Source organism: Sorex araneus, chromosome 3 (assembly GCF_027595985.1).
Source record: "Sorex araneus isolate mSorAra2 chromosome 3, mSorAra2.pri, whole genome shotgun sequence".
In the NCBI taxonomy this organism is placed as follows: Eukaryota; Metazoa; Chordata; class Mammalia; order Eulipotyphla; family Soricidae; genus Sorex; species Sorex araneus.
In genome coordinates, this window is record NC_073304.1 from 216,141,283 (window position 1) to 216,161,167 (window position 19,885).

At 51.3% G+C, this 19,885-nt stretch overlaps 1 protein-coding gene across 3 annotated transcripts in view; it reads left to right on the forward strand.

Annotated features, from left to right (window-relative positions):
- Nucleotides 1-12,098, forward strand: part of SOCS7 (suppressor of cytokine signaling 7) — a 35,626-nt gene extending 23,528 nt beyond the window's left edge. For all 3 annotated transcript variants that reach the window (XM_055129883.1, XM_055129881.1, XM_055129880.1), the window contains 3 exons: nt 5,448-5,583; nt 6,127-6,274; nt 7,470-12,098. In XM_055129883.1, coding sequence (XP_054985858.1) covers nt 5,448-5,583; nt 6,127-6,247 — 257 coding nt within the window. In that variant the 3' untranslated portion in view covers nt 6,248-6,274; nt 7,470-12,098. The remainder of the gene's footprint in view (nt 1-5,447; nt 5,584-6,126; nt 6,275-7,469) is intronic.
- The last annotated feature ends 7,787 nt before the right edge of the window (nt 12,099-19,885 follow it).

Below are 19,885 nucleotides of genomic sequence, written 5' to 3' on the forward strand. Positions count from 1 at the left end.
TGGTCCCCCAAGCACCGCCAGGAGTAATTCCTGAGTGCAAAGCCAGGAGTAACCCCTGAGCATCGCTGGGTGTGACCCTAAATAAATAAATAAATAGATAAATAAATAAATAAAATAAATCATAATCGAGTTAATTGTGCTTCCCCTGGCCCTTGGAGAGAGAGAACAGTGAGTTGGCCAGAGACTGGGTTTGCACCCAGGCACCGCGTTGTGAGGACCAGGAGGAAGTCCTGGAGATCAGTCTTCTCGCTTGGCTTTTTCCTTTCAGCTGCCCCCATGTCTTTGCTTTCTTTTATTACCTTTATAACCATGTCTGGATGTAAGGGCTCTAGTCACTCACTGTATTTGGGGGCAAATAGTAAGTGGCCGAGCTGACACAAGGAATTATCAGAGAGTTAACAGGCTTCAAATTGCTATTTGTGGGCCTCAGGCTAAAAGTAGCATAATTAAATAGGCAAATATATGTGATCATGAAAATTGCAATAGCCAAAGAGTCAGAGAATTGTCTGCAGCTTATTACCCTGATCTCATTATAGCACAAATCTTAGAATACTGTGTTTTGGGGATGAGTAATTAGATATATAAATTACTTTTATCTCTGAAACATCAAGTCGAATTTAGTAATATTGTAGTTATCCCCCACGAGCTTTATTTATCATAGTTTGATTTACTAAAGAAAAATTTAAAAGCATGAGAAAAAGAATAAATTTGGAGGCATTTGAACTTGGAGTCATTTTTAAAACCACTTAAGTTTAAATATGTTCAAGAAAGAAATACATGGGTGGATTCTTTGGTATCTGAGGAGAGAATGAACCTCGATGAGGAGGGCTTTAAAACATTTAGCTCACTAAAGTCTTGAGGTACCACCAAGGTACCACCCATAGAAGGCTCCCCAAGGTACCACCCTTGGGGCTGGAGAGAGAGTGCAGTGGGCAGGGTGCTTGCTTTGCACACAGCAGACTCAAGTTTGGTGCCTGGCACCTCGTAATGTTCCCTGAACCCTGCCAGGAGTAAGCCCTGACTGCTGCTAAGTGTGACTTAAAAATAAAAACCATGAAAAAGCAAAGATACCAACGAAAGGCTTTAAGGGAAGAGGAGAGTGAGCGGGGTTGGACTAAGACTGGTCTTGACTCAGGGTGTTGGGACTGTCCTGGCAGCTCCCCTGTCAGCCAGCTAAGAAGGCATGCTCGGGAGAATCCTGAGCAACTCTCCAAGGGGGCGAAGAAACGCCTCGGACAACTCCTCAGCTAATCTAGGCCAACCTAGATCTTGGTTCTGGCTGCAAGCAGGTCTCCAAGCCCACTAGATGTCAGTCTCTTCATGTGTGAAATGGTCCATGAGATTGGCAGCTGTGGAGTCCAGCCGAGTGCAGGGCCAGGAGCAGACCCTGAGCACCACTGGGTGTGGCCCCCAAATGAAAACAAAAACAAAGAGTGGTATCTGGCGCCAGTATAGTTTTGGGCTTTTGTGGGGGACTCCTGAGCAGTGTTCAGGAGGCCTGGGGGCCAGAGGCCAATACAGTTTTCAAGACTTTAGTGAGCTAAATGTTTTAAAGAGAAGTTTACTTGTTTAGTGACAATAGTGTGTCACGTTTCTCTTTTTTGAATATCAGTTGTCAAGGACTATGGTTTTGAGGGGAATGGCTGAAAGGGTTAGAATGTAGGCTTGTCACATAGGAACCCAAGTTTGGCCCCTGGTATCACATAGTCCCCTGGGCACCACCTGGTGAGGTGAAAAAGGGAAAAAAGTTTGAGGAGATAATCTGCAAATTCTGATTTTTATCATACCTTCAAACGCAATTAGAAAACTGTTTGAAATTAAATTCCAAAAACAGTAGGGATTTTATTTTTCAACAAATTGTGTCTGCAAAACATCTTTGCTGAGTCCAGAGGCAGAGCTAGTACAGCAGATAGGCGCATGGCGCATGATTTGCCTCCAGCAGACCGGGATTAGGTTCCCGGCACCCCATATCATTCCCTGAGTTCTGCAAGGAGTCAGCCCTCAGCGCTGCTGGGTGTGGCCCCAAAACCAAACATTTCTTTCTGCTATTCAGAATGGCTGAGAAAATAATTCTTTGATAGATTGTACAGCTTAGATTGTCGCTGCCAGGTTGGCTTGTTTACCTTTGTTTTCTGAAACCAGATTCTTCTTTGTTCCTCTGCACCCCCCACCCACCCCACCCCACCTGTTCAGTGTCCCAGCTGTCCTGGGTGACCCCGTTCTCTGGTGTTGGCCTGGGGAGTTGGGATTTCCGCATCCAAAGCCGCTGATGCTGAAGGCTGAGGGCGTGGGCCCCTCGGGCTTTGTGTGGCCCCGCCGGCTGTCAGTGGACACCTGCGCAGGGTGGGACTGATTCCAGTCTGCTCAGCCTCCTGCAGGCTGCTCCCGCTCTCCGGATCTTGTTTGGGGACCACGCCCGGCGATGCTATGGGAGCCCTGTGGTGTGGCATCAGCTCAGGACTCCTGCCTGCACAGCTGTGGGCTCCAGCAGTGGCTTTCTTTGAAGGGCGTCCATCTTCCCCCGCCTTGTTCCAAAATGCAGCCTAAGTTTCCAGAAGCAAGAAAAAGGGTAGCAGTGATGGGGAGGGAAAGGAGGTAACAATCTGACTTTCCTGGCTTGCCGTCAATAGCAGGCCAGGCTTGCGGGCCTTGATTCCAGCCTCTCCCTTGGAGCTTGGCGGGGAGCGGGGGGACCAGCCTCCCTCTGTGTTCTCCTGGCTGCTGCTGCTCACCGGGCCCAGCAGTGCTGGGGCATGAGCCCAGGTCGGCTTCGTACGGACCTTACCACAGTACTGTCTCTTCAGCCTCTCATCGGCAGGACTCTTGGCTTTTATCCTTTGTTGTGGAGGGAAATCTGGAGACCTGGGGGCGGGACTCAGTGGCAGAGCCCTTGCCTTGCATGCGTGAGTCCCTGGCTTCTATCCCGAGCACCAGGGGAAAACAAAGTAAAGCTCGGGTCCGAGAGCAGGAGATCAGAGCCCCTTAGCTGAGATCTGCAGCGGTGCTTCTGCCAGTGGAAACCCGCAGAGGAGCATGACGCGTGTCCCTGCTCCGAGGAGGCCCCCTGCTGCCTGCCTTCTCTGCGCTCTGCTGAAGGAGAGGAAAGTGCTTCGCAGCATTGTTGGTTTGGGTTTAACTCTTTAAAAAATTCCCCCTTCGTTAATTTTTATTGAATCACCATGAGATACATAGTCATAAAGTTGTTCGTGATCAGGTTAGTCATACAATGACATTCAGGACCCCTCCCCTTCACCAGTGTCCATTTCCCAACACCAGTGTCCCCAGTTTCTCTCCTGCCACCCCCCAGCCTGCCTCTAATGCAGGCACTTCTCTCTCTCTCTCTTTCTCACTCTCTCTCTCTCTCTCCTTTCCTCTCACTCTCTCCTGCCTTTTCTCTCTCCCTCCCTCCCTCCTCCCTCCCTCCCTCCATTCTTCCCTTCCTTCCCTCCCTCCCCCCTTTCTCTCTTTCCTTTGGGAAGTATGGTTTGCAATACAGGTACTGAAAGGTTATGCACATCACTTTACCTCAGCTCTCAGTTCTTGTCCAGAGTGACAGTTTCCAATTATTGCCATTGTGGTTCCTTCCTCTGTCCTGACTGCCACCCCACCCACCCACCTACTTGTGGCAAGCTTCCAACCATGGACCAGTCTTCCTGGTCTTGTCTACTGTCTTTGGGTATTAGTCTCACACTATGGTGTTTTGTTTTTTAATATCCCGCAAATAAATGGAGTCATTTTGTGTCTTTCTCTCGCCTTCTGACTCATTTCTCTCAGCATGATACTCTCCATGGTCCATCCATTTGTAAGCGGATTCCATGACTTTGTTTTTCCTGAAGGCCGCGTAGTGTTCCTTTGTGTAGATGTGCCATAGTTTCTTTATCTCCTTGTCTGCTCTTGGACACTCAGGTTGTTTCCAGATTCGGCTATTGTGGATAGTACTTCAGTGAACACAGGAGTGCGGATGGCTTTTCTCCATTGTGTTTTTGCGTCCCCAGGTATATTCCAGGAGCAGTGTTGCTGGGTCATATGGGAGTTCAGTTTCTAGTGTTTTAAGGAATGCCCATATTGTTTTCCAAAATGGCTGGATCAGTTAGCGTTCCCACAGCAGTGAACGATTGTCCCTTTCTCTGTCATGAGATGATTTCATTGTTGTTTTAATCTTCATCTCCCTGGTGGTGATATAGAGCATTTATTTATGTGTCTTTTGGCCATTTATATTTCTTCTTTGAGGAAGTTTGTGTTCATTTCTTCTCCCATTTTTTGATGGGGTTGAATTTTTTCCTATAAAGTTCTATCAGTGCCTTATGTATCTTTGATATCAGATGGGTGGGGTAAATAATCTTTCCCATTCTGTGGACACTCTTTGTATCCTGGTCACCATTTCCTTTGAAGTATAGAAGCTTCTTAGTTTAATGTAGTTTCATTTGTTTATCTTTGCTTCTCCATGCTTGGTCGGTGGTGTTTTATCTTTTTTTTTTTTTTTTTTTTTTTTGCTTTTTGGGTTATACCTGGTGGCACGGGGGTTACTCCTGGCTTTGCACTCAGGAATTACTCTTGGCTGCATGCAAGGCAAATGCCTTACCCACTGTACTGTTACTCCAGTTCTGGTGTTTCATCTTTAAAGATGCTGTTAGTTTCAATGTCATGGAGGATTCTGCCTGCATTTTCCTGTGTATACCTTACAGTTTCAGGTCTGATATTGAAGTCTTTAATCCACTTTGATCTGACTTTTGTGCCTAGCATGAGAAAGAGGTCTGAGTTCATTTTGTGTGCATGTAGCTGCTCAATTTTCTTAGCACCACATGTTGGAAGAGGCTTTCCTTGCTCCACTTCAAATTTCTTGCTTCTTTTTCAGAGATTAAATGATCATATATTTGAGGGTCTGTGTCAGGATGTTCAACTCTGTTCCATGAATCTGAGGGTCTGTCTTTATTCCAATTCCATGCTTTTAATTCCTACTGCTTTGTAGTGCAGTTTGAAGTTGGGAAAGGTGATGCTTCTCATCTTCTTCTTCCTAAGAATTGCCTTAGCTATTCGTGAGGGGTTATTTTTCCATATAAATTTTAGGAGTGTTTGATCTATTTCTTTGGAAAATGTTATTTATGGGTATCCTTATAGGGACCACATTAAATCTATACAGTGCTTTGGGGAGTATTCCCATTTTGATGATATTAATCCTCCCAATCCATGAGAGAGCAGGGGATGTGTTTCCATTTTCTTGTGTCCTTTATTTCTTAAAGTAGTGTTTTGTAGTTTTTTTTATAAGTCCTTCACCTTTAGTTAAGCTGATTCCAAAGCAGTTAATTTTCTTGATACATTTGTAAACGGGATTTTTAAAATATTTCTTCTCTATCATTATTTGTATCTAGGAAAGCCATAGACTGTGGGTATTGATTGTAACCGCGATGCATTGTTTACCATGAACACTTCTCTTGGTTTTCTTGAAGGACTGCCACCAACTCCTGTCCAGCTGCTCTACCCAGTGTCCCGATTCAGCAACGTCAAATCCCTCCAGCACCTTTGCAGATTCCGAATCCGACAGCTAGTCCGGATCGATCACATCCCAGATCTCCCACTGCCTAAGTACAGTAGGGTCAAGAGGGAGGGTGGGCAGGAGGGGGTTTATCACTAAGCAGAGGGACAAAACTCAGCCTGTGGGCTGGGTGCACACGCAGAGCCTGGCAGTACCCACCGGCACCATCTTTTCGCTTCTCCTGCATCTTGGCACCTAACTCTAGAAATGTCTGTCACGTCGCAGGCAGAAGGGAGGAAGGTGTGTGCTGGCCGTCCTCCTGCAGTCTCGGAAGGGTGGCGTGGAGGCGGGAAGAGGAGGGAGACAGAACTCGAAGTGAGAAAATGCAGTTTGTTAGGTCTTCAGACTTTGGCGCCATCAGCTATATATGAGTTAAAGAAGAAAGACGATTTCTCTCTTTTATTTTCTTTTCTTTTTAGCTTTTATTTTCGGCACTGTGGTTTACAGTACTGTTAATGATCAAGTTTCATGCATGACACATATTTCTGCCCCACACCCTTCACCGGTGTCCAATTTCCTTTCACCAAAAATGTATGAAAATACTTTTGAATATATGAAAATAACACTTTGTGTACCCCTCTTGTGTCTTACAGACCTCTAATCTCTTATATCCGAAAGTTCTACTACTATGATCCTCAGGAAGAGGTATACTTGTCTCTAAAGGAAGCGCAGCTCATTTCCAAACAGAAGCAAGAGGTGGAGCCCTCCACGTAGCCAGGGGCCCCCTGGTGGCCACCAAGGGTATGAGCCCTCTGCCTCACTCCCGCTCCGAGTCTCCTGGGCTGTTTTCATCCATTCTGAGCCTTGTCGCTCTCCCCACACTCCGTATATCGAACCTAGATCCTGGCGTCTATCCATAGAGTTAACCAGATCCTGTCACAAGAGTCCCCAGAGGGGCACATGCACCCAGTTGGGAGAAGGGCAGAGGGGCTTCAGAATATTTGACAAGTAGCATGCAGGCTAATCACTGAGTAGTGCTGACACACAGGCATGGCTAAGTAGCTCCAGATCACCTATAAAGTGGAGAACCGAAGGACGTATTAACTATGTCTGAAAAAATTTTTAAATTCCTTTAAAAAAATTTCTTTTTGGTTTGTTTTTTGAACCATACCTGATGTTTCTCAGGATTTATTTCTGGCTCTGTACTCATGGATCACTCCTGGAGGGGCTCAGAGGACTTTTTTTTTTTTTGCTTTATGGGTCACACCTGGCAATGCACAGGGGTTACTCCTGGCTCTGCACTCAGGAATCACCCCTGGTGGTGCTCAGAGGACCATATGGGATACTGGGAATCGAACCCGGGTTGACCGCGTGCAAGGCAGACACCCTGCCTACTGTACTATTGCTCCAGCCCCTCAGAGGACCTTATAGGGTGCTGGGGATTGACTTCACACGTGCATGGCAAGCACCTTACCTGTTGTACTATCTCTCCCACCCCATTTAAAATGTTCGGGCGTCCCAGGTGGTGCTCAAGGGTCCTGGGAGTCTCTCCTGGCAGTTTTCACCATTTGGGCCAGCAGTTTCATGTGAAGGCCCCAGGGTGCAGTGCTATGGGGAGTGGGCATACTGCCTTACTGTGGGGCAGGGATCAGACCAGCAGGCAGGGATGCCCCTGGGCCCTGTGCTGGCCATCCTTGTAGCTGCCATGTGCATGTGCCGCCGTGGAAGCTCCCCCGTGTCCCACAGAATGTGGAGATGCAGAGACAGAACCAATTCTTCTGTTCTTTTTTGGGGGGCTGGGGGACTTGGGTCCCCCGGCAGTTCTTAGGAACTGTTTCTTTTTCCTTCTTTCGCTTCTGTTGTGGGGGCACACCCTCCCCTTCCTCCTTTCTCCGCTGGAGCCCTGCGACTCACCCTCCAGCCTAGGCTGCCTGCACTGGGTTTGTGCCGCTCTATTGAAACCCTGTTGTTTTATTTTTTTTTCCTTTTCACTTAGGCATTGGGTTGCCAAGCTCCAGTTTTGAAGAACCAAATGAAGCTACCATGAAAAGGGGAGTGAGGGAAAACAAGAGGCCAGTGACTTCGGTTGTCCAGGGACTCGGTTCTCTGTCCCCTGGGGCTTGGAAGAAGCACAGACCGCCTTTTCCTCAGCCCCGCCTGGCCCTGGCACTGGAGCAGAGCCGCAGAAAGCTGGTCCTTTCTCAGAAGCTGTGTTTGGATTCCCCCGTTTCTCAGAATGGACCACTCCCCCAGGGCAGCTGGTGGTCCTGCCCTTTGTGTTGGCAGTGGCACAGAGGGCGAGAGGGTCCATGTGGCGGCAGTGGGAGCTGCCAGTGATGGTCCTGGAGCTGGTGCCAAAGGGCTGGTGCAGTTCCTCGGTGCGGAGGGGGGAGGGCGGAAAGGACTCTGCAGCGCAAACCACGGGAGCTTCTGGGCATGAGGACTGACTTGTCACCCACTCGTGCCCTTGCACTGCCTTCAGGAGCAGCAGGCCAGGAAGGAGGGTGGCTGGGCTCGGAGATGACGGGGCCAACACGGCTACTCAGCATGTCCTTCTAGGCTCAGGAACTTGATTGCAGACTCATCTCTTACAAAAGCCGGTTACCTTTGTTTCCCTGAATTCCTATGCTCTGTGACCTCAAGTGAGCCCTGTCCCAGCCCCCCCAGCCCCAGCCCACTCCCCGCCAGAGATAACTTGTTTCACCCTGGTCCCGGTAGCATCATCCCTGTTGCTTCCGCCAGCTGTCAGGGAAGTAGATGACTTATCCCCTGAGCAGGTGAGCTCTCCGGTTCGAGGCTGCTGAAGTTAATGGAGCACGCCTGCTTCCCGATTCTTAATGGCAAAGCATCCCCATGACTTAGGAGTCAGCGTTCCGTACCTCCATATGTCTGCCAGCTAGCAAGAGGGACTGTGGAGGAAGGTGAGAAGCGAAGCTATTGTTGGCGCCGCCTGAATGGGATTCTCGCGGCGGAGAGCGGCCCGTCCCCTCTCCTCTGTCTAGGTGGATGTCATCCCACTTCCGGCACGGGAAGTGTTCAGGGCTACTTTACTTCCCGTGTTCTTCCTGCCCGCCCAGTACTACCCGGGGTCAGAGCCTGGTCTCCTGTGGTGGGGAGGTGTCAGACACTGCTTTGAGAGTTGGCTGGCTTCTGGGTGACAGTGGATAGAGAGGGAGAAAACCTCCAGGGTTTCCGAGATCTTTTCTTCTTTCTGAGGCGAGCCTTTGTCAGACTGGAGCAACATGGCTGCTGTCCAGTAGAGCAGCTCGGGGGAGGAGGTGTTCACCCTTTAGATTCCCCCGGCTTGTGTCTGCCTCCCCCCAGAACAGTGATGCTGCGAGGTCCCCTGGGTTCCTGCTGGGTGGGCCGAGGCCCCGCTGTCCGGTAGCTTACAGCAGTGTCCAGCTGCCTTACTCATGAAATGGCCGCTGTCCTCTGCGTCACTGGGCGGGGGGGACATGTGCCTTGTTGCCTGCGAGCCCTGTGTATGGCATGGGCATTTCCCACCTTGATCCGCCACCAGGTGCCACCTCTGACCTTGCCCAGTGACGCTGGCGCTTCCACGAGTCAGCTCAGCACTGGGTCTGGCCTCTGCAGAGTAACTCGTCATCTTGACACAGGGCTCCCCAGCAATCTAGAAGCATCGGGGTCTTCAAGTGACCGTGTGTAGCTGCCCAGGATCTTTGGGGTGTTTTGTTTGTTTGTTTGTTTAAACCATTTCAGTCACCCATAATCTTAGATTTATTTGTTTTTGCCGGGCTCTGGGTCAGACACGGTGGGAAACACAAGAGGCGGGATGCAGGGGAGCTTGCTGGCAGCTCCGCGTGTGAAGCAGTGGGGAGTGACTCAGTGTGGCAGTGAGAACTCAGAGTGGGTAGGACCCGGGCAGACCAGATGGTGCAGGAATACTTGGTGGCAGTGAGCTTTGGGCAGGCGGCGAGAAGCCCGGATGAGAAGTTCTGCCTGGCAGAGGGAAGCTGCGTGCTGGGAGCCACACAGGGCCTGCCCGAGCCCAGTGCCAGCACATGCCGGCAGGGTGCAGTGATACGGAACCCAGAGCCCGTGTGAGGGCGACGGGCACCACGCCCTGTGGTACCAGGGCTTCCTGAGGAGCCGGTCACGGCTACTGCCACCTGATTTGCCCTCCATGGAGTGGGTTATAGGTCTGGTGCCAGAGGAAAGAGATGCTCCAACAGGAGAGGTGGAGGAAGAGGTAGGGAGAGCCAGTTGGCCTAGGTGTCCTGCCTGCATTTCCCCTGAGCCCACCCCACCCATCCCACCCTTGCTGAAAGAACTGCTGCTCAGATGACCGGATCTTCAGTCACAGACTGCACATGATGGCGGTGCCCCCGGATCCTGCCCCGGCCCCTCCCTCGTGTATGTTGATCTGCTATAACCTTCCTTGGGACAGGTGTGACTGCTGTCGCCACCTGCTCCAACTGCACCCCGGGCTATGTGGCAGGAATACAGGATGGGGTGGGGAGCTGGCGCACAGCTGGGAGTTTGGGACCCTTGGTCCATTGGTGAGAAGCGGGGCCACGGGCGGCAGCACCAGAGTCTGCAGCAGAGAGGCTGGCTGGGAACTTGGCCCACTCCACCTCATGGGGCTGGCTCTCGGTGGCACTGGAGTGAAGGGCGATGGCCTCAGAAGAGCTGGGGGCCAGGGTGAGAGGCCCGAGGCCCCAGGTCACCAGCAGGAAGTGGGGGGGACGGGACTGTCCTCACAGTGGGGCTCGGAGCTGGCCTGAGGCTGCATGCCACGTCTTGCCCGCGGTTCCTGGGGTGCTGAGAGCGCAGAGCAGCGCAGGGCCGGCAGCTCCACCCCCTCTGCGGAGAGACCGCACCCCTGTGTCTGAGGGAGGAACTTTTGAGTTAGACATTTTCCCTATGGGAATCCTCTTGGTTTGGTTTGTGGGGAAAGGGGGAGTGGATAAATGATTTTTATCTCTAATTGTCGACACAGCTGTTCCTACACTGAATTTGTGCTATTGCATACATGTAGCCATCTTTCTTTTCACTGCAGCAGTGTTTATCAGTAGTTCAAAATGATTTATTTGCTCCTGGGGAGTAAAACCTTTTTTTATTAAAAAAAAAAAAAAGAAAAAGAAAAAAAGTGACCCTCCCCCCACCCCATGATAGCTCAAGGATTATTGGGCTACTGAGGCCGAGTCCAGTCTGCTGGCCCTAGCTGTGTCCCCGCAGTCTGGGAAGTCAGAGCCAAGTGTTGGAGGTGGGAGAAGGGGCGGCCCGAGCCAAGCCCGAGCGGGGACTGGGGTGTGCAGGAAGCTAGCGCAGTGGCTAGTGTCGGAATCACTGGGCGGTCTGCCCGGGAAGCCTTTCTGGGCGAGCGGGTCCATTTCCTGTGTGTCCTCATAGCTTCTTGGCCCTCCTGGCAGGGCTGCCCAGCTTCTCCCTCCGTCCCTCCCTGTCCCTCCCTGTCCTCGCCAGCCCTCGCCCTTCCTGTCCTGCCCCAGCTACCTCCCAGGAAGCCAGTCCTGCATGCTGAGTCTGTGACATGCCTTTGTGCCCATTTCATCTCATTTTAGGGGTACCTGGAATGGCTCCCCCACACACACCTCCTGTGCAATGCCACACACGAGGCATCAAGGGGCGGGCGGCCAGCCACCACCCCGTGGAAGACGTGAATGTTGGTTGCAGCTGGACTGCGATCGTAGTTGTTCCTGGAGACGGTGTAAGGGAAACTGAGGTCTGACCGGGACGATCACACACCGCACAGCCCTGCTCAGAGCTGCGGTCTAAAGCCCCCTCCAGCTCAGGTCAGGCGGGAAGGCTGGTCCCACGACTCCATCCCTGGTGCTCCCCAGAACAGGGACCCACCTTCCCTGTTAGGCCCGGAACCTTCTCCAAGGAGCAAGCCTCACCGAGGCACTGCTGAGTGGGTCGCCGGAACGCCCAAACTGGTGCTGCCCCTGGCACGGCCACTGCTGTACATTTTTTGGTCGTTTTTAAGAAACTCAATGAAGAGGGGTGTCCTTTGGGCTTGGGTGGTTGCTGGTTCTCCACGGAGGGGCGCCGCACGCCCCCCTGCAGCCACTTCTGTCCTCTGTAGCCACCCTGCCTCCCTTCCCCAGCCAAAGCGTGGCCCGGCTCTCGTCTTCCCGTTCAGTTCTCCTTTACCTCCTCCCTTTTTGTGCTTAATTTATTAAAATAGTTGCTGTATAATTTATTTTCATAAACTATAAGAAAATTACTAAATGGTTAAAATAGACTTGCAGGCCAATCTTAAAATGGGATGGGCGGGTTTAAGGGTGGGACGGGGAAAGGGAAAGATGTTTTGATATACACAACACAAATGCACTTTGGGTGTGTTTTGGTATTTTTCTGGGGCTGAGGGGTGGGCACGGGGATGTCCCTGTAGATTAGTTTCAGAATGGGGTGTCTGTATATACTGTATCAATAGGCATGTGTGACTCTTGTAAAGGGACATTAGTAGCTGCTGCAGGTCCTGTTTGGAAACCCCATGTACAATTTCCAGTTTTTTGTAAGTGTCAGTGCGGGAGACATTTGACTCTTGTGTTTGTATCTCCTTTTTATGATTGCTGTACTGACCCATGTCTTTTTGGGGTGGGATGAAGAGATTTGAAATAAAAATGTTTAGAAATTACTTTGTGGTTTGTGCTTTGCTTTTTTTTGGTTTGGGGGGAGTTGTTGTTTTTTTTCAATAATTTTTTTGTTAGTGAATCACCGTGAGGTGCAGTTACAGACTTACAGCCTTTTGTGCTTGTGTTTCAGTCATACAACGATCGAGTACCCATCCCTCCACCAGTGCCCATTTTCCACCACCAATGGTTCCAGCGCCCTCCTACCACCCCCACCCCATCTCCTCCACCCCACCCCACCTCTGAGGCAGGGCATTCCCTTTTGCCCTCTCTCTCCTTTTGGGTGTTGTGGTTTACAGTAGAATATTAAGTGGCCATCATGTTCGGTCTATAGTCTACTTTCAGCCCGCATCTCCCATTCCGAGTGGGCCCTCCCAGCACCCTTTACTTGGTGTTCCCTTCTTTTCTCTATCTGAGCTGTCTTTTCCCCCAGCATGTGAGGCCGGCTTCTAAGTTGTGGAATACTTATCTCAACTTACGCTCCTGATACTTACCTCTACTACTCTTGGGTGTTAGTCTCCCATTCTGTTACTTTATATTTGGGGGGAGGTTTTGTTTCTTTTGGGACCTACTTAACTCTGCTTAGAGTTTACTCCTGGCTCTGTGCTCAAGGGATCATATGTGGTGCCAGGGATTAAATCTGGGTCAGCCTTGTGCAAGGCAAATGCCCTACTCTTTGTGCTGTCTCCCTGACTCAGTTCGCTCATTTTTAAGTAGTATCATTCATACTAGTTGCAGGTTAGTTCGATTTAGAAAGATAAGTACTAGTTCTTCTGACTTAGGCCATAAAACCCCTTTCTTTTGGGGGCATGGTCATACCTGGCAGTGCTCAGGGCTTTCTCTTGGCTCTGCTCAGGGGTCACTCCTGACAGAGCTTGGGGCTTGGGGGCTGTATATGGTGCCAGGAACTCAACAGGGGCCAGCTTTGTGCCTGGCAAGCCCCTTCACCCCTGTGCGTATCTCCATTGTTGTCGATGTTGCAGTGGCCAGGATCTCACGCACACATGGCTGTGGTGGTGCAGTCTTAGCTGTGGTATTAGCCGGGTGTGGGGAACAGGAAGCGAAGAACACTGATCTCTGCCCCCAGCCTTGCAGATAAGCCATGGGTGAGTCTGGAATAGACCCAGAGTGAGACCAGAAACATCCCCGAAGGTGCTAGCACAACCTTGCACACATGTTTCTCCCTTCTGCTCTTTCTCAAAGCTGTGCTCTACCCAGCTGCCTTGTCTCATATTGACTCCATGTTGACCACAGTCCCTTCCTGCAAGGCAGATGTGATGACCAGCTTGCTGCCACTAGTCTGCTGCTTCCTTGAGTAGATAAACAATAACCCTGTGCCTCTTAACCTCCAACCCCCTGGAATCAGTAGTCCTTACCGGGAGCTTACCAGAGAGATAGTACAGCAAGGTAAGGCACTTGCTTTGCATGCGACTGACCCCAGTTCAGGCTTGACCCCTGGCACCACATATGGTCCCCTGAGCACCACTAGGAGTGAACCCTGAGCACCAAAGTTGTGGCCCCCTCCCAAAAACCATTGAAAAATGGAATAGAACCATTTCCTCTTGATGCCATCAGCATCAGAGCCATTGCTGCCCTTCGGTGGAGTGTGGGCAATGCTGCAATGTGGGGTCACTCCTAGTCACCAAAGGCTTCATCCAACCATCCACTGGTCCTGCTGTACTTCACAGAAACTTGTTTAAAGAGAACTCAAGGGCTGGAGAGAGCCCAGCAAGCTGGAGCATGTGCTTTGCACAAAGGAGGTCTGGGTTTGAGTCGAGGGCAGGGTAGGGGGTGCACATAGCACTGAGCCAGGAGTAGTCCCTGAAAATCACTGGGTATGACCTACAAAAGATTCTACATATGATGCCACTGTCGCAGCTTCATTGTAAGAAGTCCTGGATTAGAATTCCAGCACCACACAAAAATAATAAAGCAGAATTCAGCTCAGCCCCCATCTGTGCCTCTTGTGGTTGCAGGGCTCCCACCCTGCCCTGAGAAACTTTTCTTTAACCTGCAGATCAAGGGTCCCGGGTTCGTGGGGTTCACCGGATACATATTGGGAAAGAAAGATAAGGGTGCAGAAGTGATGACTGAGTCCGTTTGGGAGTTTTGAATGGGACAGGAGTGCCTGGTACCTGTGATCCTGTTGAAACTAAGGAAGCTGTTTCAGGGCCCCCAGTTCTAGCTAGAAGCACCTGCCTTGCAAGCACAAGGCCATGGGTCTAGCCCCACCCACACAGGTGCCAAGTGCAGTTCCTACAGCTCCGCTGTCTGGAGGGAGTGTGATCTCTGGCACACAACTAGGAATCTGAGCACCACGGAAATGGGAGAGGTCCAGCAAGTACCAGCTACAGAGTGTGAGAGCCGCAGTGACCCCAGGGGAGCACCTGATCCAGAGCGCGCATGAGCAAAAGCAGGTAGCAGGTAGATAGAGGTGCAGCTCTCATGAAGCTAATGAAGATGACAACGAAGGGAAGCTGGGGTGGGGGAAATAAAGGTGAAGTGGGTGAAACAAAAATGAGGAAAAAATAAGAGAAAAAATGTAGTACAGGGGGTAAGGCATTTACCTTACATGTAAGCCAAGGCCTGTTTTCTTTTTTCTTTTTGGGTCACACCTGGTGAAGCACAGGGGTTACTCCTGGCTCTGCACTCAGGAATCACCCCTGGCAGTGCTCAGGGGACCATATGGGATGCTGGGAATCAAACCCGGGTTGGCCGCGTGCAAGGCAAACAGCCTACCCACTGTGCTATCACTCCAGCCCCAGCCAAGGCCTGTTTGATCCCCAGATGATCCCCAGCAGATATGTGGCTATTTCTTCCATTTGTAGAAGTGACTGTTGACCCACCTTTATTTTTATTTATTTATTTTTTTTTTTGCTTTTTTGGGTCACACCTGGCGATGCACAGGGGTTACTCCTGGCTCTGCACTCAGGAATTACCCCTGGTGGTGCTCAGGGGACCATATGGGATGCTGGGATTCGAACCTGGGTTGGCTGCGTGCAAGGCAAACGCCCTACCCGCTGTGCTATTGCTCCAGCCCCTCGACCCACCTTTAAACATGCTACTAACTCATGGAGTGACCTCTCAGCTGTCCCCCAGATACAGTGATGTGCCGGCACCCCAAAATAGACCCCAAGTGCATTGAAAAGGATGGGGTCGGTAAAAAACTGGCAGGCGAGGGGGAGGAGTGGCAGTGTTGGGGTGCTGGGACCACACTGGGCCTGACCGAAGGGCAACCACGCTGAAGGGGAATTCTATTAAGCAATCTACATAAGGAAAGAACCTGGAGAGGCCAGAGCCATGGGACAGCGGGCAGGGCAAGTGGCCAACCGGCTTTGACCCCTAGCACCCAGCTGGTCCCCTGAGCCCAGCAGGAGTGACCCCTGAGTACAGAGCTTGGATTAAGCCCTGAGTATCACGGGGTGTGCCCTTCCCACTCTCAGCCCCCCCAAAAGAATAGAACCTGTAACGTCAGTTTGGAAGATTCTTGGAGAAGACTCAGGTTTGTCAGTCTGGGGAAGGGGCGGGGTTTGTGCGTCTGGGGGCGTGGTTAGTGAGCTAAGAAGATAGTAGGCGGGGTTGTGAGTTGGAGGAGGGGAGTATGTAAATCATGGAGGAGGCGGGGTTGGTGGGTCTTGGGGAGGTCTGCCCGATTCTAGGTGGGGGCTCTCAGCCTTGCAGGGCTAGAGTGAGCCTCAAACCCCTTGGGTAAACATCCAGTTTCACACCGTGACACTAAGCCCTAGGTTCTGAAAGGGCGGTAAGGACAGTGGACCAAACTTCTCAGAAGCACCTGTAGGTCTTCCCTGCCCCGGTCAGCGCCCCCGCGAGGAGCTTTGAATCTGGGTACTCCTGGGTCTGAGCACTATTCCCCCGGGCTGTGTTCCCGAGCCAGCTCTTTCGGCTTGCTCGGTCTGTTTCCTCCAGAAAAGAGGGAGAATGTCTTTATTTACCTGGTGTGGGGGAGGTAAATAAGATCATGCATGCAAAGACCCGGCCTGGGCATTCAGCAGAGAGCCAGGGGAGAGCGTGTTATTATTAGCGGCATTTGGACGAGGACTGAGAGCCTTTTGTCTCCTCAAAGGCAGAAGGCAGAATGGAGAGGCTGGGAGAGCGCGATCAGCAGACTGCAGAGGAGTGAGCAGGGGCGGGGGGAGAGGGGCGCGGGCAGGAGGCTCAGGCTCTGCGCAGAAGCGGGCGAGGCGGGAGTTGTGGCCTTGTCCTGCCACCTAGTGGCTCCCCAGAGCTCCGCTACCAGCTGGCCTCTGCTAGAGCTTCTCTGGGAACTGGTGGGGGGAGAGGCTGGGCTTAAATCCTTCGGAACCTCACCCCCATCCCCCACCCCACCCCCTCAACCCCCCCACCCCCAGCCTCCCTCTATTGGTGGGAAATGTACACTGGTAGAGGGATGGGTGCTGGATGGTATGACTGAAACCCAATTATGAACAGTTTTGTAATGGTCTATCTCACGGATATCCAATTTAAAAAAATTTTTTTAAGTTAAAAAAAAATCCTTCAGGGGCTGGAGCGATAGCACAGCGGGTAGGGCGTTTGCCTTGCACGCGGCCGACCCCGGTTCTAATCCCAGCATCCCATATGGTCCCCTGAGCACCGCCAGGGGTAATTCCTGAGTGAAGAGCCAGGAGTAACCCCTGTGCATCGCCGGGTGTGACCCAAAAACCAAAAAAAATAAAAAAAATAAAAAAAAATCCTTCAGAGCACAATTTCCCTCTACTTCCTTCTGTGGCTGCAGGTCCGTGGCCCAGGTCCGTGACTCACTGTCTGCGGGGACCCCTTTCTCCTGCGGAAGGAGAAGGTCCACACCTTGTTTCTCTTTGCTTCCATAGAGGCAGAGGCACCCAGAAGCTGAGAAGGCACCCTTATTCCCCACCCCTGCCCCCACAGGCTTATTTATTTGTTTATTTTATAGGGGTGACCCTCCCCAGAAATGTTGGGGACCGGTAGGGCTACACCATCCAGTACCAGGAGTGGAACCTAGTGTTTTGTGGACAGGCCCTGTACAGGGGTCCTGTACTTAACAGGCCTGTGCTCCAGTCCCTGGAGCCATCACCCCAAGCCCCCCACATTTTGGGGTATCCACACCCAGAGATGCTCAGGGGTTACTCCTGGCTTTGCCCTCAGGAATTACTCCCAGTGGTGCTCAGGGGACCACATGGGGTGTTGGGGATTGAACCTGGTCAGCAAGTGCAAGGTAAGTGCCCTCCCTCCTGCACTATCACCCCAGCCCAAGCCTCCCACTTTTGTTGACTGCTCATGGTACTGGTGCTCCAGGGGAAGCAAGTTGAATTTGAGTCCATAAATCTGTTCTTTGGAACATTATATAACTGAAACCCAATCATGAACAACCTGTAACTGTGCATCTCACTGAGACGCAATTAAAAAAATTTTTTTAAAGAAAAATGGGTAGAAGAACAGGGCCGGCCTAAAGAACAGATTTATGGCTTGCCCTGTTCTTCTACCCATTTTTCTTTTAAAAAAATTTTTTAATTGTGTCGTCTCAGTGAGATGCAGTTACAAGGTTGTTCATGATTGAGTTTCAGTTATATAATGTTCCAACACCCATTCCCTTCACCAGTGTACATTTTCCACCATCAATGTCCCCAATTTCCCTCCCCACCCCACCCACCTGCCTGCCTCTGTAGCAGGCACTTTTCCTTTCTCTCTCTCTCTCTCTCTCTCTCTCTCTCTGACATGTACCCATTTTTCTTTTGGGGTTGACAAGTTTCTTTTTTTTATGTTTCTAATCTAAGTCACTAGTCTTTCATATCTTTTTTTGTTTTAATTTATTTATTTTTTAATTAGTGAATCACTGTGAGGGTACAGTTACAGATTTATACATTTTTGTGCTCATGTTTCCCCTCATACAAAGTACGAGAACCCATCCCTTCACCAGTGCCCATTCTCCACCACAAATAAGGGGTTGACAAGTTTCTGTGTGAGCCTCTGAGCCTTCCCAACCTGCCTTCTCTGGAACACTTTGCCTTTTGTCTTTGGGTTGAGAGGAAGCAGGACCAGAGCCTACAGGAAGGATGCCGGCGAGGGGCCTCGGAGTCCCCTGTCTGGGTCTCTCACATCTGCCCCCCTCCCCATGAGGCGGTGCGTCCCCTCGAGGGAATGCCATCGTCGGGAATGATGTCCTAGTTGCATCATGTCTGACCGGGGAGGGGTCTGTCCCTAAGGGAAGAGCTGCGTGAGGGTGTGGGGGTGGGGGGCACACAGAGCCACGTGTTGGGTTGGGAATCTGGGATCAGACTTACAGGTCCCTCAAGCCTGCTCCCTTACCCCTTGCACCCCGGCACCACTTCCCTGCACCGGGCACTGCAACCTCAGCAAGATTGCATCATACCTGGCTTCATTCTTGGCTGCTATCCCCCTTCCCTCTCCTCCCCTTCCCCACCACCTGAGTCCTCCTCCTTCCTCTCCTCTCCCACCCACAGCTCCCTGGGCGCTGCCTGCCTTACCCCAGGCTGACTCCCCCAGGGAGCCCCAGAGCCTGCAGAGGCAGAGCGGATGGAGCAGGTGCCAAGCTGCACTGCCCTTAATCACCTCCGCTCCCCACCCAGACGAACACAGGTGCCCCCCGAAGGAAAATCTTATGGTGTCCTCCAAGGGAACAGTCCTCCAAACTTGGGACAAGAGCAGAATTTGTCATCTGTTGAGCTAAAGCTAATTATAGTCAATGTCTTTGTAGAATTTTTAAAGGGGAGGGGGGTGGGCCAAATCTGGCGGTATAGGGGAGTTTGCTCCCAACAGTGCTCAGGGGACCACGCAGAGCCAGGGATCAAACCTGGGCATCGAAGTATAAAGCCTGCTCTGTAGAGCATGCACTTAACAGCCTCTTGAGCTATCTTTCTGGCCCTGAACGGACTTGACTTATTGATGTGCCGTCAGTGGACCAACCACTTTACACTCTCATCTCGCCTCTTCCCACCAGCTGGTGGGGTAACCCCTGTGTGCTCAGGGCTTGTGGGTCAGGATGTGGGAGATTCAGAGCCACCAGGACACGTGGCCAGGACAGCAGCTACTAAACGGCAGCGGGCAGCGCTGCCCTGGAATCTTGGTCTGCATCTCTCCGGTGTGAAGTGCACACAAGCCTGTTGAAGAGATGGTGGGGAAATGTGTGTGTAGGTTTCCATTTGGTTTCTGTTGTGTTTATTTTTTACCCTGTGCCAGGGATAAAACCCAGGAACTCACACATGCCAGTGCTTTACTGCTGCACTCCCTCCTGGCCGGGGCTGGAAATGTGATACTGACCACCAGACTGGGACTTTTTTTGTTTGGTTTGGCTTGAGGCCACGCCCAGTGGTGCTCAGGCTCTGCATTCAGGGATCACTTTTGGCAGGGGAGGGGTGGGGGCTGGGGGACCATATGGGATGCAGGGGATGGAATTCGGATTAGCAGCATGCATGGTAAGTACCCTGCTTGCTGTACTATAGTTCTAGTCCAGGATCTTTTATTTTTTTAAACCCCTAAAAGGAGGATTTTTTTTTTTTTGGTCCAACACATGCAACCAGAGATGAGAGTCTTGGAGCCAGAGCAATAGTACAGAGGTGGGGCTGGAGCAATAGCACAGTGGGTTAGGACATTTGCCCTGCACGTGACCGACCTGGGTTCAATTCCCAGCATCCTATATGGTCCCCTGAGCACCGTCAGGGGTGATTCCTGAGTGCAGAGCCAGGAGTAATTTCTGTGCATCACCAGGTGTGACCCAAAAAAAGCAAATAATAAATTAATTAATTAATTAAAAAAAATAGTACAGCAAGTAGGGCAT